Below are 16858 nucleotides of genomic sequence, written 5' to 3' on the forward strand. Positions count from 1 at the left end.
TCCCATTCCGAGTCTCAATCCCAGTCCCAGTCCCACTCCGAGTCTCAGTCTCAGTCCCAGTCCTAGTCCTAATCACAGTCCCAGTCCGTCTCTGGTCTACTTCGCGGAAAAAAGCATCGTAAATACTAATATAGGCAAATTTATATACCAAATATCAGGCAAATCGAATAGGACGTATGTAAATAGGTATGTGGGTATTATTAATTCATTTCTTTATTTCGGCTTCGCATGCATATTTATCAGTTTTGCCAGGTTGATGCGACTAAATCGAATATCACAATGAAAATTACTTTAAAGCTCTCAGCAACAGCTTTCATTTGATATCCATAATATACACACATTCTAGGGGTATCCGGGTCCATTTTTTGGCCTATATCTCGAAACCATATTAACAAAGCGGTGTAAAACTTTCTCTGTACTAAAGCACACATTAACAGCTTTAATTTGATACCCATAATGTAAAAACACATTCTAGGTGTATCCGGGTCCACGTTTTGGCCTATATCTCGAGACCCTAGTCACCCAGCGGCATGAAACTTACTCTGTACTAAAGCACACATCAACAGCTTCAATTTGATATCCATAATTTAAAATCAGATCCTAGTGTTACCCTGATGCACGTTTTGGCCTATATCTCGCGTCTCCCTAGTCACCAATAGGTATGAAAACTACCCTGTACTAAAGAACTCATCAACAGCTTTCATTTGATATCCATATTGTATAAACACATTCTAGGGGTGCCTGGGTCCATGTTTTGGCCTATGTCTCGAGACCCTAATCACCAATCGGTATGAAAACTACCCTGCACTAAAGCACTCATCAACAGCTTTCATTTGATATCCATATTGTATAAACACATTCTAGGGGTGCCCGGGTCCACGTTTTGGCCTATATCTTGAGACCCTAGTCACCCAGGGGTACGGAAAATACCCAGTAACAAAGTACTCATAAACAGCTTCCACTTGATACCCATATTGTAAAAACACATCCAAGGATTACCCAGGTCCACGGTTTGATCTCAAGACCCTAGCCAGAACGGGATAAGAAGTATCATATGTCCGTTCACTGGTTCTAAGCTACCTCTCCACCAATTTTCAGTCAAATCGGTTCATCCGTTCTTGAGTTATGAGTAGTGTAACTAACACCACTTTCTTTTATATACATATATAGATTTTGAATTTTTTCTAAAAAAAATCTTTAGGAAAAAAAAAAAAAAATCATAACTCAAGAATGGCTAAACCGATTTGGGATTTCAAAATCAACTAACCACCATCTCTCCTTCCTGAATCTTTCCTAAAAATTTCATGGCAATCTGTCGAGCCGTTCTCGAGTTATGGAGTGACAATCAAAATGTACACTTCTTTTTATATATATAGATTGTTACCCCTCTAGTATGCGCAGAGTTCGACACACAACTTAATGTCCTATAATTTGGAAGACTTATTTCATTATCTTCTATATTTGGCATTAGATGTGTTTCCGTCAGGAATATTATATCAGCGTCGTTTTTGCTTTGATTATAGCAATTTCCAAGTGTTCAAAGTTATTTATAAGTCCCTGAAAACACTTCACAGCTTAAAAACATGTATGTCTTCTTCAACAACTTTGTAAACATAATTGTGAAGTACTACTCCCAAAGTAATCGAAATAAAAAACCAGTTTGCAATACTGAATATTGGAGTGATTTATTCAACAGTTTAGCGATTCCAACGTTACAAGAAGTGCATAAATAACCAGGATTTCACAAAATTCCTTACAATGGGTGTCAGAAGAGGAATTGTTGAATAGATTCCAGAGTTGCAGTGCATAACAAGGACTTGGCAAAGTTGAATGAATTGAAGATCCAGCAACTGAAGAAGGAGTTGGAGAGCCGTGGATTGAATACAACCGGCAATAAATCCGAACTTCAGGCACAACTACGAGAGTTTATGGAATCGGAAGGAATCGACGTTGATGAACACACTTTTCATCCTGATGTGGAAGAGTCGGCGACTAAAATGGAGGAGAAAATAGAGACTCCGAACCCATTGGCAAGTGTAGACACTAACGCGATACTAGCAGTACTGAAGCAAATGTCGTCACAAATATTAACCGATATGTCAGCACAGCTCGAAGTACAGAAGACACGTTAAACATCCAAGATGGAAGAGCAGAAGACATACATGGCATCCCAACTGGAATTGCAGGATAACATCCAAGATTGAAGCACAAGAGGCATGAATATCCGAAATGTAGGCACAAATTTCAGCGCAGATCTCTGCACACCTGGAAGAGCAAGAAGGACGTATTTCTTCGAAGATGGATGCGCAGGATACAAAAATTTTACAACTCGAGAACAAAATCGATGCCGAGATTTAAACATTGCGAGGTCGTATACAGGACTTAAAATTAAATCGCCCAGCAGTTTCAGCGAGCAATCCAAAAGAAAAAACACCATCCTTTGACAGCTCTGTTCCTTTCCAGGTATTTAAGCTTCAAGTTGAGAAGACGTCAGCAGTGCACAACTGAATGCGGAAGATAAAATTGCTGCATTGTTCGTGGCGTCAAAAGGACCTGCTGCTGAGATCTTACAGACCATTTCAGAGGGAGAACGAAATAACTACGAAACATTGATGGGAGCCCTAGAAAGGCGATACGGAAGCGAGCACAGGAAGCAGATACACCAAATATAATTGCAATACCGTTACCAAAAAGCTAATGAGACTCTGCAGGAGTTTGCTTCGGATGTTGAAAGGTTGGCTCATTTGGCAAATGCGGACGCACCCGTGGAATACACCGAAAGGGTAAAAATTCAGAGCTTTATCCATGGAGCACGGGATGTTGAAACGAAGCGAGCGACATACGCAAACCCAAAACCTACATTCGCAGAAACGGTATCACATGCAACACATTCCAACAGCATAAATTGTCTTAAGTACAAAGCTGGAGGGGATGAGCAAGAGCGAGCTAGATGTAAGGATCGAGAAATTGGCCAGCTATTGAATATCCTGTGATATTTGTATCACAAATCGGAAGAAAATCGAGCAGTCTTACCGTCATAGGAAATGTGGATGACAAGGAGCGTGTACTGACTGTAGATACGGGCGCATCTCATTCCTTAATCCGATCTGATTTGGTCAAAGGGAGAGTAAAGCCATTACCTGAAGCAAGATTGCGTACGGTCACTGGCGAGTATAACTGAGTCCAGGGAGAAGTGGTATGTGAAGTCTTAATTGGGAAGGTCATGGTTCTACACAAATTCGTTGATGAAGTCATATTGGGAGTAGATTTCTTAGTTGATCATGGCATCTGGATCGATATGCAGAGAAGGATTATGCGATATAAGTACAAGGATGTACCAATAAACTACAGTTTGGAGAAAGGGTTCAGCAGTAAGCGAGTGCTGGTGAAGAAAATTCAACAAAGACCACAAAAGTCAAAACCGGTAGATCGGGCAAAGGTTAATGGAACGAAAGGGCCAAACAAATCAAAATGAAAGGCAATTGCGAGAAAAACACTGGCAGTGACAAACCCTAATGGACGTACTAAAACGAACGAAAGAATTTCCCAGAAAGAATGCAAGGGTGGTTTCAAGCCAGGGCGCACTACTGTTGTGAAACGTCACAACGATACTGATTATGCAAAGCCAATCCGTCAAGCACAAGCTCTTCAAAGTAGTTCATTGGCACAACGGGGTGTGAGGGAACGAACCAAAACACAAGCAGGTCCTTGGTGAACTCCATAGACAGGCGTCGGACCTTTATGTCGGGAATTGCCCGGTGAATCCAGTACTTGAAGAAAAATATCCAGAACTCGCAGAAGAGGAACGCATACTCCCCAGGGAAACGCGTGTCACTTTTGCTCAACTTCGTTCTGGATACTGTAACAGGTTAAACTCTTACCTATCCAGAATCAACCCCGACATACAAAATGTATGCCCCGCTTGCAATGTGTCCCCACATGACACCAACCATCTCTTTAATTGTAATGTGGAACCAACGCCTCTAACACCCCTTTCCTTATGGTCCACCCCTGTTGAAACGGCAAGTTTCCTTGGACTCCCGTTAGAGGATATTGATGACAATTTGTGATCGGTCGCGGCTATTAGGTGGGGCGAACATTGCTGCAACAACAACAACAGGGAACGAACCAGGATAATGAGTAGTAAGATGAAACACAGGTATTACAAGAACAACAACTCGGAAGGTTTCTTGGAGGGAGATTTGGTAGTGTTATACAGCCCTCACCGGCGGAAGGGTGTTCATTCAAAATTTCAATGTACCTGGGATGGCCCGTACAAAGTTGTTAAGCAGATTAGTGATGTCATCCCCCGCATACAAACAATTGGGAAACCACGAAATAGAAGAGTGGCTCATTTGGAGAGGCTAGCAGCGGTAAGATCGAGAGATTTGTTTGAACGGGACGACCCGACATATGTGGAGGGCAGTGGCGAATCTTAGCATCATTAAGCTGTTAGTAAATAATCACGCAACAACAAAAACTTATGTAGAAGGCGACGAAGAGATACATATAGCCTGGGAAACCAGCTAACATAGAAGTCTTATCGCCCGATATCTCTCCTATCGCCAGTAGCCAAGACGCTTGCAGCCATTTTGCTCCCCTAGTTCAAAGCAAATTTGCAGCTAGCCTGTCATCAGCATGGCTTTAGAAAACTTATAGCACCACCACCTCGCTAAATGCCATTAGCACCCACATACATTGCAGTTTAAATCAAAACCCCCATCATAGAACAGTACTCGTTGCGCTAGACCTATCAAAAGCTTTTGATACGGTCAACCATGGCACGTTACTGCAAAACCTGGAAGGGTCTACCCTTCCTCCTCAAAGCCAAGAAGAATTAAACAAGGGGTGCCACAGGGTGGTGTCCTATCCCCACTTTTGTTTAATTTTTACATATCAAAACTACCTTCGCCACCGGAAGGAGCTACTATCCTTTCTTACGCCGATGACTGCACAATAATGGCCACAGGCCCGGGCCCACAGATCAGTGAGCTTTGCAACAGAACAAACGGCTACCTCCCTGATCTTTCCAGTTTTTTCGCCTCGCGAAACCTGGCATTATCACCGACTAAATCATCGGCGACCTTATTTACAACATGGACGTCCCAAATGTCGACCATTTTGAACATCCACGTCAACGGCACTACGCTACCGACTGTCTTACACCCCAAAATCTTGGGTGTGACGTTTGATCAGGATCTACATTTTGGTGAGCATGCAGCCGCAATTGTACCGAAAATCCAGAGCCTTAATAAAATCCTCAAATCTCTTGCTGGCAGTACTTGGGGAAAAGATAAAGAAACGCTCATTACCACTTACAAAGCAATTGGCAAGCCGATTGCATGTTATGCGTCCCGATATGGTCGTCAAGCCTAAAGACTACTCACTGAAAGAAGCTACAGGCCTGCCATAATACTGCCCTCAGAACCGCCACGGGTTGTCTTCTTATGGCCCCAGAACACCATCTACATAATGAGGCTAGAATACTCCCCATCAGGGGGAGAAATGAAATGCTAACCAAACAGTTCTTGTTGAATACCCAGAAACCTGGGCACCCCAACAGACATCTGATTGATGTGCCAGCACCGCCCAGGGGCTTAAGGAGTCATCTCCGTAAGCATTATGAGGAAACACGGCACCTGAGAACACAGCCGTATGAAGCCAAAAAACACAAGCAGTTCCGCAGTGAACTCCACAAACAGGGGTCGTGGACTTGCAGAAGAGGAACGCACACTACCTAGGGGAACGCGAGTCACTCTAGCTCAACTTCGATCTGGACACTGTAACAGGTTAAACTCTTACCTATCCAGAATCAACCCCGACATGCAAAATGTATGCCCTGCTTGCAATGTGTCCCCACATGACACCAACTATCTCTTCAATTGTAATGTGGAACCAACGCCTCTAACACCCCCTGTTGAAACAGTAAGTGTCATTGGACTCCCGTTAGAGGATATTGATGACAATTGGTGATCGGTCGCACCTATTGAAAGGGGCGAAGCACTGCTACAACAACAACATCAGGAATTCCTCCTCATCGATTGATCCATAAAAAAGGGTCCATAATAATTATGCTTCGTAATTTGGACCCTTCGCCCTTATGTAATGGGACAAAGCTTATCATCACAACACTTTTACCGAATGTCTGATGCAATGATTTTATCCGGAAATTTCGAAAACAACAAAGTTTTCATACCAACGACTCAATTAATACCGACAGATATGCCTTTCAATTTTAAACGCCTCCAACTTCCTATTAGGTTGGCTTTCGCAATGTCTATCAATAAAGCTCAAGGACAGTCATTAGCTATTTTAGGATTCAATCTTACTAACTCATGTTTCACCCATGGTCAATTATACGTAGCCTTCTCTGGAGTTGGCTCATCGAAAAATCTTTTTATTTACACTCCAAATAATATTAAAAAAAATATTTTATATCCTATGTTTTCAGCATTACCTAAATTCGCAAAAACAACCTTAAAATTTTTGTTATTTATTTTGCATATTTTTATTGAAATGTGAAGTCTTTTTTTTTTTTTTTTTTTTTATTTTTTTAATTTTTGACTGCAGTTCAAAGTTTTTATTTTCATTTCTTGCAGACTTCGAGAAGTATCTGACAAACTCAACAGGTTTGGCGCTGGAACGCACCGACCGTTTGAACAATTGAAAACACCAGTGAAGGAAATTGTGATTGGCCCAAGTCATATTGGAGTTCTGTTAGAAGATGGTAAAGTGTTTCGAGTAGCTTTTTCTATTAATTCAGAACGCCTTGATATAAATAAGATTGATGCTAGGAGAAAGTAAGTATTATAGAAAGTTAGATTACCTTATCATTGACTTAATAAAGAAATTTAATATACCTAACAGCACGACTGCATCCGCTAATTTAAAAAATCCTGCTTCATCATCAGCGAGACAGCTGGCACGTTCAAGAGCGCGCCTTATGCGTACGAGCGGGAGATCAGGATCCGGAAATCATGGCTCAGGCTCACGAAGCACCGGTGTAATAATTGGTGGAGGCACATCTAATCGTCCAATAGTAACAATGCCAGCAACTTACGTTCCCGAAGAATTAATATCACAAGCTGAAGTAGTTTTACAGGGCAAAAGCAGAAATCTAATTATAAGAGAACTCCAGGTTTGAAAACTCGCAGTAATAAAGACATACAATTTCTTATATAATGTTTTTACATAAGTAGAGGACTAATCTGGATGTTAATTTGGCTGTTAACAACTTACTCTCCCGAGACGACGAAGAAGCTGAAGATAATGACGAAGTAGGCGATAATTACGTTCCAGAAGATTTAATATCCTTACTCGATAATGGATTTACTGGAGATAATACAAGTGTAATAATTGATCCGTCAGATGGGCTCTTTTCGGAAGAAATATTCAGCAACTATTCCAGCATCCGCAAGTAATTTCTCTTAAAATATTATATGCCTCTTGTTTCAAAGGGAAAACATGCTTTGTTTCTTATTGTAGTTATAATAAAATTTAACCGCATTCAGCCGGTACATCAGTAATAGAAAACGATACATTTCGCTATTCCAATAAAATCTGGAGGTAATCTCGAATCCCAATGAGACGCAGCTAGGTCAACATCGATACCTTAGATTATTCTCGTCGTCCTAATAGAATCTCGAATGATAACATTACCTGACATCAGCTGAGGCTTGGCGACTCCAAGTTCCTCATGGACCTACGGGGTGGGAGGGCGGTATGGCCTAGAAGGTTTCATGTGGTCATACTAAATCGTTCTCGATATGGTCGGGCTAGTGCCTTAATGATGCTTGTTATCGGAACGTACCGGATCTGTATCCAGCAAAGGACCATCAACATCGATAACACTCCCCAAACCTTCGAAGAGTGTCCTTATCTCTAGAACAACAACAACAAGCTCGAATTCGAACCAAGAATAATCAATAGGCCAATAAAAAAAGAACAAATTTTTAATAAACGATGAAAATCAAAAATAAATTGACAGTAAAGAATAAAATAATTTAAAAAAAATTTTTAAGTTAAACGGTTTTATTGAAAACAATACTTACATGAAGTAATAATAATACGAAAAGCTACAAAATAATAAAGGTAGGTCCTAGGTACTTGTTATCACACTCCTTATCAATCTAGGGCGTTGATCAGACAATTAAATAAAAGCGTTTGGCGCGTGAAATTTCTAAATATGTGAGGCGTAGCATAACCTTATTAAGGTTCAGTTAGTTTTACTTATGACTATCAATAGAAATATGACGCGTCCAACGCTTTTATTTAATTGTCTGATCAACGCCCCAGATTGATAAGGAGTGTGATGACTAGTACCTATGACCTACCTAATTATTTTCTAGCTTTTCGTATTATTATTACTTGATGTAAGTATTGTTTTCAATAAAACCGTTTAACTTAAAAATTTTTTTTTTAATTATTTTATTTTCAAGTTTTTAGTCTTTATTTAATTGCCTATTATTTCTCATTCTATATAGTTCATTTAGTGACTCATTATTACAAGGAATATTTCCTGACAATTTGTTACAACCTAAGTCCTCAATACATAATCCTTCCAAAGACTTTACTCGACTCGGCGCCACGTATGCTTGTCACTCCTCCAACTACAAAATATTTTGATGTCACTTCTACTGGACTGTATGCAATATTTGTTCCAAATATGAGCCAAATCGGACATCATAGGTCGCTTTCTATTCATGTATGTATTATGTGTTCCAAATATGGACCAAATCGGACCACAAATACGATTTTTGTGAATATCTCGGTCCTTGCGCCACCTAGCGGCGATTTTTTTCATAGGTCGCTTTCTATTGTATGTATTATATGTTCCAAACATGAGCCAAATCGGACCACAAATACGATTTTTGTAAATATCTCGATCCTTGCGCCACCTAATGGCGATTTTTTTCATAAGTCGCTTTTTATTTTTGCATGTATTATGTGTTCCAAATATGAGCTAAATCGGACCACAAATACGATTTTTGTGAATATCTCGATCCTTGCGCCACCTAGCGGCGATTTTTTTCATAGGTCGCTTTCTATTCCTGTATGTATTATGTGTTCCAAACATGAGCCAAATCGGACCACAATTACGATTTTTGTAAATATCTCGATCCTTGCGCCACCTAGCGGCGATTTTTTTCATAAGTCGCTTTTTATTCTTGCATGTATTATGTGTTCCAAATATGGACCAAATCGGACCAAAAATACGATTTTTGTGAATATCTCGATCCTTGCGCCACCTAGCGGCGATTTTTTTCATAGGTCGCTTTCTATTGTATGTATTATGTGTTCCAAACATGAGCCAAATCGGACCACAAATACGATTTTTGCGAATATCTCGATCCTTGCGCCACCTAGCGGCGATTTTTTTTCTTATTATTGCATTGTCATCGGATTCTGAACTATATTCCAAGTTTCAAGATTGTAGCTTATCGGGAAGTTACTTAAATTTCAATTACAAAATTCCTTCACAACGGCCGTGCATGCGGCCGTGCGGCCTGCCTGTCAAGTCAAGCTAAATAAAAACGTTTAAAAATCCAAAGTTTATCAGTGACTTTGCGACAGATGCCGCAACGCTGTTAAAAATGTAGTTGGTAAGCGAAATAGAAATAGCAATTTATCAAACAAACCATCGTTGTGTAGCTTAATGGTTAGCGCAGCGTGCCTGATGTATGAAAAATATTTCTATTTGCTATTCCAAAATAAAAAAATCAATTTTCATAGAAAAATGAAAAAAAATATCTTCAAAATTATTGTTATAGGCCATGAATTCGAATCGAACCTGGAATCCTGTATCAATAGACAGATAAAAACAAAACAATTATATACTTTTTTTTTCTTTTGTGGCGAAAATGTTTTTATTTTCTCAAATTCCGTGGAATGTATCTCCATACGTAGTATCGCAGGTCATTCCACAGTCGTCTTAGACAGGGAGAACGAAGATCTTTCAAATATATTGCCGTTTGTTGCTCGCACCTAATGCAATACTGTTAGAAGCATTGCTAGGCCAATTATTGTTATTGCTGTTTCCACCAGTTAGTTACTACTTTATCACAGCCTCAATGACCAGGAAGAATAAGCTTCAGTCGGCAGCTCTCCATATACATTTTTGCCCACCTCAAAAACGCGTTTTACACGACCCTCAGCTTCCGATCCCTCACACAGAAGTTTTTTGATGTTGCTTCGCCCGTTGCTTCAATCCAGGATCTTTGGTGTGGTAAACGGGGCACGCTACCACGGGGGCAGCTCATAACATGAATAATAATAGCCACAATTAGATAAAATAAGCTTACAGCCGGACCTCCGAACTTGCGATGGCTTCAACATCCATTCGAAAGTTGGCGTAATTGGTAATAGAGGAGCCTCGCTTTTATCACCCATCACACTGTGCAATACATTCTATTTCAACATCACCGTTCAGGTTATGTTGACCTAGAAATACCTTAAAATATTCAATCCCCCTGTCACCTGCTGTCCAAGTGCCTATCGGCGCCACTCAGTGGTGAAAACCATCTTATTCTTGGCGATTTTAGCGCACACCTCGATCTCTGGCATTTCAGCCTGACAGCTGACACCAGAAGCAGTGAGCTAGCATAGCAAATAGACAATATGACTTTATGCACGATAAATGGCGATGCCCTCATTCCAATCGCAGGAAACTGTCACAGCTCGCCACACATTTCCATCGTCCGCGCAGGTCTCATAAACTGCAACGAATGGCAGCCGATGCCTACCTTAGCTTCCGACTACCTGCTCATAATCCTTTCAATGCGGGATCAGCAAATTTCTTCACCTCTGAAAGACAGACTTTTATTAATTTCAAAAACAAGAATTGGAAGACTACACTCTTTTGCTGCTTCCCCAATCCGACTGATCTCTGGCAAGGCGAGCGCGCGATCCGCAAAGCCATTGCTTCAGATTCGGCATGCTTTATTCCGGTCGGTAGAATACCTGAAATCGTACCGAATTTCTCAGCTGAAAGTGCAAACTTAGCAAGAGCGTGACCTGGCGAGACAACTCGGCCCTAGATACCCCTATATTGGGGCTGGTAAATGAACACACACGTGCCAAATGGGAGGAGCATCTTAAGAACTGCAACCGCTCTGCGGGTGTTGGTAAACTGTGATCAAACGTCAAATTCTTGTCCAATTCAACAAAATACAGTAATAAAGTATCCATGATCTGATTCGAAGAAATGCGCGAGCGCCTTTTGCTACAATTAATAATGCATCCTTCAGTAGAAAAGGCCAGACGTCGTGAAAACGGACGAGCAGATAACATAAACACGACATGTCACGCATTACCATCACCCCCCACAGAAGTTGAAGAACCTATACAATAGGCGCAGTCCTTTAAATCAATAGGCCCAGGCGGAATAGCCAATGCTATAAATCCTTGGCGCTGAGGGAATAATCCACCTTACGCACAATGTAAAATGGAAAGGATAGTTCCAGGCTTTATGCCAAATCAGCTAACGAAGGAGAGTCCTATCACTCCTTTAGCCAGTAGCGAAGACATTGTAAACCGTCCTGCTACCTCATTTCATGGAGAATTTTCGCCTAGCCACCCATGGTGTCGTTGTATTAACAGTGCTTCGCCCCATTCAATGGGCACGACCACTCAAATTGTCATCAAAGTCCTCTAACGGGAGTCCAAGGAAACTGGCTGTTTCAACAGGCGCGGACCATAGGGAGATAGGTGTTAGAGGCAGATCGCAATTGAAAAGATGGTTGGTGTCATGTGGGCACACATCGCCTGCAGAACACACATTACGTATGTCGGGCTTGATTCTGGACAAATAAGAGTTTAACCTGTTACAGAATCCAGAACGAAGTTGGGCCAGGGTGACTCATGTCTCCCTTGGTAGTGTGATTTTTTCTTCTGCAATGGTCGGATATTGCTAGAGTTGTGCTTTTTCGTTCATTTCAGAGATTAGAATCTTACGTTCTTTTTCTGATGAACGAACAAGTTGTTATTATTTTTTTTCAAGCAAATTTGTTCACTGCTGCTCGACCCCGCGGAAAAAGCCAACAAATATAGATTGGGGTGTGTATGCAGCAATGCTTTGTGTAGGTATATTTAAATGTGTTATGAATAAATAAGTTAATATATATATATATATATATGTATAATTGACTTCAAAAAAAAAAGTTACAAATTTCGGAAAATCCAGGAAATTGAAAGAGTACAGACACAAATTGTAAATATGAACTTTTTAAGTTTAATAAATGAAATAATTAGTTTCTTACAAAACATGTTTTTCATAAATAGTCCATACATATATTGTTGTAGCAGTGCCACACACAAACATGACCACACATATCTTTAGTGTAAGTGGCATCATCGACATTCGTGCTCACTGTGAATTTCTGCGTATGTATGTATGAATTTACGTATGTATGTTCGCGAACGAGATGAGAGAAAGAATAACATTAGATAAAACGAACTAAAAGAATAAATGAACTAAAAGAACAAATAGAACCGAAATCGAAGATCTAGTTCACTTGTCAGTTGAGAGACCCGGTCAATTGAACAAGTTCAGAACGAAACGACCCAACTCTAGATATTTCATATTAATAACGGGGTTCACCGGGCGAGTCCTGGCAAAGGCATTCTCCGAATCTATGTGAATTTGGCTTAGGGCCTGCTTATGCTTGTCTGGATCAAACGGATATGTTGGCAGGTGCTGGATATTTTCATAGTGCTTAAGGAGATGTTCCCTTAATCCCCGTGGAGGCGGTGCTAGATCAAGCCGTTGTTTGCTAGGGTGTCCTGGTTTGTTCAGCATTTCGTGTGCTCTTTAATATTAAGCTCTTTGGCCTCACTATATAGGTGGTGTTCGGGGGTCATAAGGAGACATCCGGTAGCAATTTTGAATGCAGCATTTTGACAGGCCTGTAGCCTTTTCTAGTGTGTATTTTTAAGACCATACGAAAAAACTGATAACGCGTAGCTCATGAGCGGCCGGCCAATTGCTTTGTACGTAGTTATCAACGTTTCTTTATCGTTTCCCCAGGTGGTGCCGGCAAGCGACTTTAAGATTTTGGTGCGACTTTGTACTTTAGATATAAGTTCGGTGGCATGAGCCTTGAAGGTAAAAGTATTATCGAACGTTACGCCTAAGATCTTTGGGTGAACGACAGTCGGTAGTGTAATACCATCAACGCGTACGTCCAATATTTGCGACATCTGTTCCTTCCACATCGTAAACAGAGTGGCCGTGGATTTTGTCGTTGATAACGCCAGGTTGCGCGAGGTCAAGAAACTGGAAATATCGGGGAGACAGCTGTTTATTTTAGAAACTAATTCATAAATTGAAGGGCCAAGTCCTGTAGCCATAATCGTACAGTCGTCAGCAAAGGAAATGATTGTAAGTCCTTCTGGTGGGGAAGGGAGTTTTGATATGTAAAAATTAAACAGAGGCGGGGATAGGACACCACCCTGTGGTACCCCCTGTAGAGTTATCTACTTATAATAAATGTAGTGTTTGTTATTTGTTATAGAATTATTAACATTGTATTTTATACTTTGAAATTTAAATATTTTGTATTCACATTTGTTTTTGTAAATGAAAATTTTAGATATATCAAAATGAAAATTTTTGATATAATAAATTTTATACTTTAAACCTCGAACAAATAATTTTTAAACTATTACTTTGAGTGTTGATATATTGGGAATCCTACCAACGGACTTAAAATTATCAGAACATTTATCCACCATCAGCTATTTTGCATCTAAGTAACATTACATCATCGTACAAGCCATTAAGGCAACTTTCACCTCTAATAACTTCGAAGTTAAGACAATGACAATGACCGTAAAATGACGCTCCTTCAGCTCTCATCGGTGGAAGAAGCCTTTTTGGCGCTTATCAAAATACACAATCATTAAATTTCTGAATCGAATCATTTACGTATCAGCTTCAATACGATTGAAGAATAGATAGAGCAAAACAGTGAATAATCAATCAACCAGTACCAGCCATAAGGAGACAGATCATCACAGCAAAACAGCTAATAAGAAATTGATACAAAAATAACAGACGAAAATAAATAAATGTAAGGCGCGATAACCTCCGAAGATATTTTAGGCCTAGCTTCTCTTCTAATTTGCGTCGCGCTCCTCTTGATTTTTCCTACAAATTCGCGGGACGGGACCTACTTGTTTTATGCCGACTCCGAACGGCATCTGCAAGGCAGATGAGTTTTCACTGAGAGCTTTTCATGGCAGAAATACACTTGGAGTGCTTGCCAAACACTGCCGACGGGCGACCCCGATTAATTTTCTTCTAATTGCTTCTAAAATTCTGATGTTGCTTTACCCGGAGCGTGAACCCAGGAAAATCAAATCAATTAAAAGCAGAATAGAAGCAAACAAAACAAAAGGCTCAAGAACGAATACTTAAAATAGTAAAAATCAAACAAAGGAATTTCTAGTGTAAACAATTTTTATTATTGATCATTTAATTGATCAACAACATACTCATACATGCATATGTAGTCTCAAAATCTAAAACAACAGCAACTCTATCTCTATATATATAAACTAACAGTTATAATAGATTAATTCTATACTTACATACATATTTACATGTATAAATAATTTTAAATTCACTGTTCAACGTTATTATTATTAAAACATACTTTTACTTTTATTAAAACAATTTTTACCTAAACAAATATATATATATATATATATATATATTTTATTTAAGTTATTCGCAGAAAAGTTTGTAATAATTACTAAAACTTCGTTTTTTAAAAAATCGTTATAATTCAACGGTTTAGCCAAATTGAATGCAATGGATGGCATATGAAAAGCAATTGTGTATATTTTGATATACCTTTGAAAAATTAAAAAAAAAAGAAATTTTTTAAATATTTTTGTGTATCCTTTTTAATGATAATTGGGTTTTATCAATGTTCTCAGTCTAGGAAAAATTGGAAAAAAACACAGTAGGTTCACTGGAACCTTGCAAACTGAATTCCGGCGAAAAAAAGATGGTGACTCTTTACGTTGAGCCATAAAAGCAAATAATTGCTCCACTCCCAAAGTCACTATAATACATATTTCCACCTTTTAAAGTACTTTTATTCGATAATTGTTTTTGATTTATATTTCTCAAAGGTTCCAATGGTGATACCACGAAAAATGCGACTTGCATGTATGTATGTAAACGAGTTTTTTTAACCATTGTACTAATTTTTAAGTAAAATGCGAACATAGTGTTTTATACCCAGCTGCACTAGTATACAGGAGGTTGGTAACGGCAAAAAGTAATATATAGAGTAAAAATTGGGATTTATATACGTACATACAACAAATTAGTTATTTTTGACAAAATTTGAAAAAAAAAACATTTAAATACACCTCGCGAAAAATCTATATATTTTAGAGAATGTTACTTTTGTATACGATAATATGTAAAGTGCGCAGATGGGTGTATAATGTTAGGCTTTATCCGAACTCATAATTCCCTACTTTCTTTCGATCATTTTATGGACATCATATACAGAAGATACAGAGATTTCTCTACATTCTAAAGTGGTTGCATCGATTGATACAAACGAATGGTACGATCGAGTTCCAGTTATTGTAGTGGCTTGCTTAAAACGATTCATTAAGACGCCCTATTCAGCTGAATGCTCTTCAACTGAGCAAAAATCAAATATATATGCGTGCCCATTCATATAACATGCGAGGTATTGTTATCTGGTCATAATATGGGCGTTGTAAACTGGCTCGTGATGCTAAACGTTTGGCCGTTCCTCCCACGCCATCACATGCACCATTTGCCATGTGACGTTGCGAAAAAATGCCACTCGCTCATTACGCCGAAGTCAGTCCTGTGATAAAGTAAGTTCATACGAACAGGCTAACCAAAGACGTTATGAACAATGCAGCTCAGAAATCTCCACAAGAATCTCCACAAGGTTGTGCCGAGACTTCCAGTGAGACGATCTCTGGCAAATTAAACGATGCACGAACTAATAGTGGTACCTTTGCGGCTGTTTGTTCTACGTCACCAATGTTGATTTCGCTGGACTCCCCAATTCATCCTACACCTCCACCGGTATTTTTAGCTCCAACAATAACAGTTACCGATACTGGGGTTGTTGCTAGCGATGCAAGTGTACCTGAAAAAAATAGTACGGGCTCGATAACCAACGCTATAACGGCCGCACCTTCCCAGCTCTCTGGTGCGCTATCCGCTACTCCTTTGCAGGTGACTGCCGTGCCACCTCGTAGGGCTGTATTTGTGTCCCGATTACATGCCTCGCTTACCGAAAATGACATTGCTCATTACGTTTGCTCTAAACTTGGTGTTGCACCCACTAGTAACATCAATGTGTATAAATTTAACTTTAAATATGAGAGAGACATCTCCTCATTTAAAATATCCCTTTCAGATGAATATTTCGATAAGGTACTTGATTCCTCTTTTTGGCCCAAGCATACTGTGGTTCACTTGTTCACGAGAAAGGTGAGGGCCGAACCTGTTTTATTACAGCCAAAAAACGGTATGACGAACACAGTAATAACAACACAAAGGTAATTGCTGATCTGTCCCGTCTTCTCATTAATTATCAAAATGTTCGTGGTTTACGATCAAAACTTGTTCCATTCTTCCTTAATTCTTTCAACTTTTCTGCACAAGTTGTAGCTTTTACGGAGACCTGGCTAAAGCCTGATAATTACAATTCTGAGGTTTTTTCAAATAAATATGCTGTTTATCGGCGTGATCGCATCTCTAGAGCGGGAGGTGTCCTTATTGCTGTTGAATCTAACCTATCGTCTGAGTTGATTTCGCTGGACAATATCTCCCATATCGAATTCATAGCAGTTA

At 39.6% G+C, this 16858-nt stretch overlaps 1 protein-coding gene across 4 annotated transcripts in view; it reads left to right on the forward strand.

The window, feature by feature from the left end:
• The window catches only part of hyd (E3 ubiquitin-protein ligase hyd), a 1108663-nt gene that overhangs the window by 99854 nt on the left and 991951 nt on the right, over window positions 1-16858 (forward strand). For 3 of the 4 annotated variants that reach the window (XM_067760031.1, XM_067760029.1, XM_067760028.1), the window contains exons 2-4: window positions 6600-6800; window positions 6868-7138; window positions 7200-7417. The exons of the other annotated variant lie outside the window; for it this stretch is intronic. In XM_067760031.1, coding sequence (XP_067616132.1) covers window positions 6600-6800; window positions 6868-7138; window positions 7200-7417 — 690 coding nt within the window. The remainder of the gene's footprint in view (window positions 1-6599; window positions 6801-6867; window positions 7139-7199; window positions 7418-16858) is intronic. 4 annotated transcript variants of the gene reach the window in all.

This window comes from Eurosta solidaginis, chromosome 1 (assembly GCF_040869045.1).
Source record: "Eurosta solidaginis isolate ZX-2024a chromosome 1, ASM4086904v1, whole genome shotgun sequence".
Classification (NCBI taxonomy): domain Eukaryota; kingdom Metazoa; phylum Arthropoda; class Insecta; order Diptera; family Tephritidae; genus Eurosta; species Eurosta solidaginis.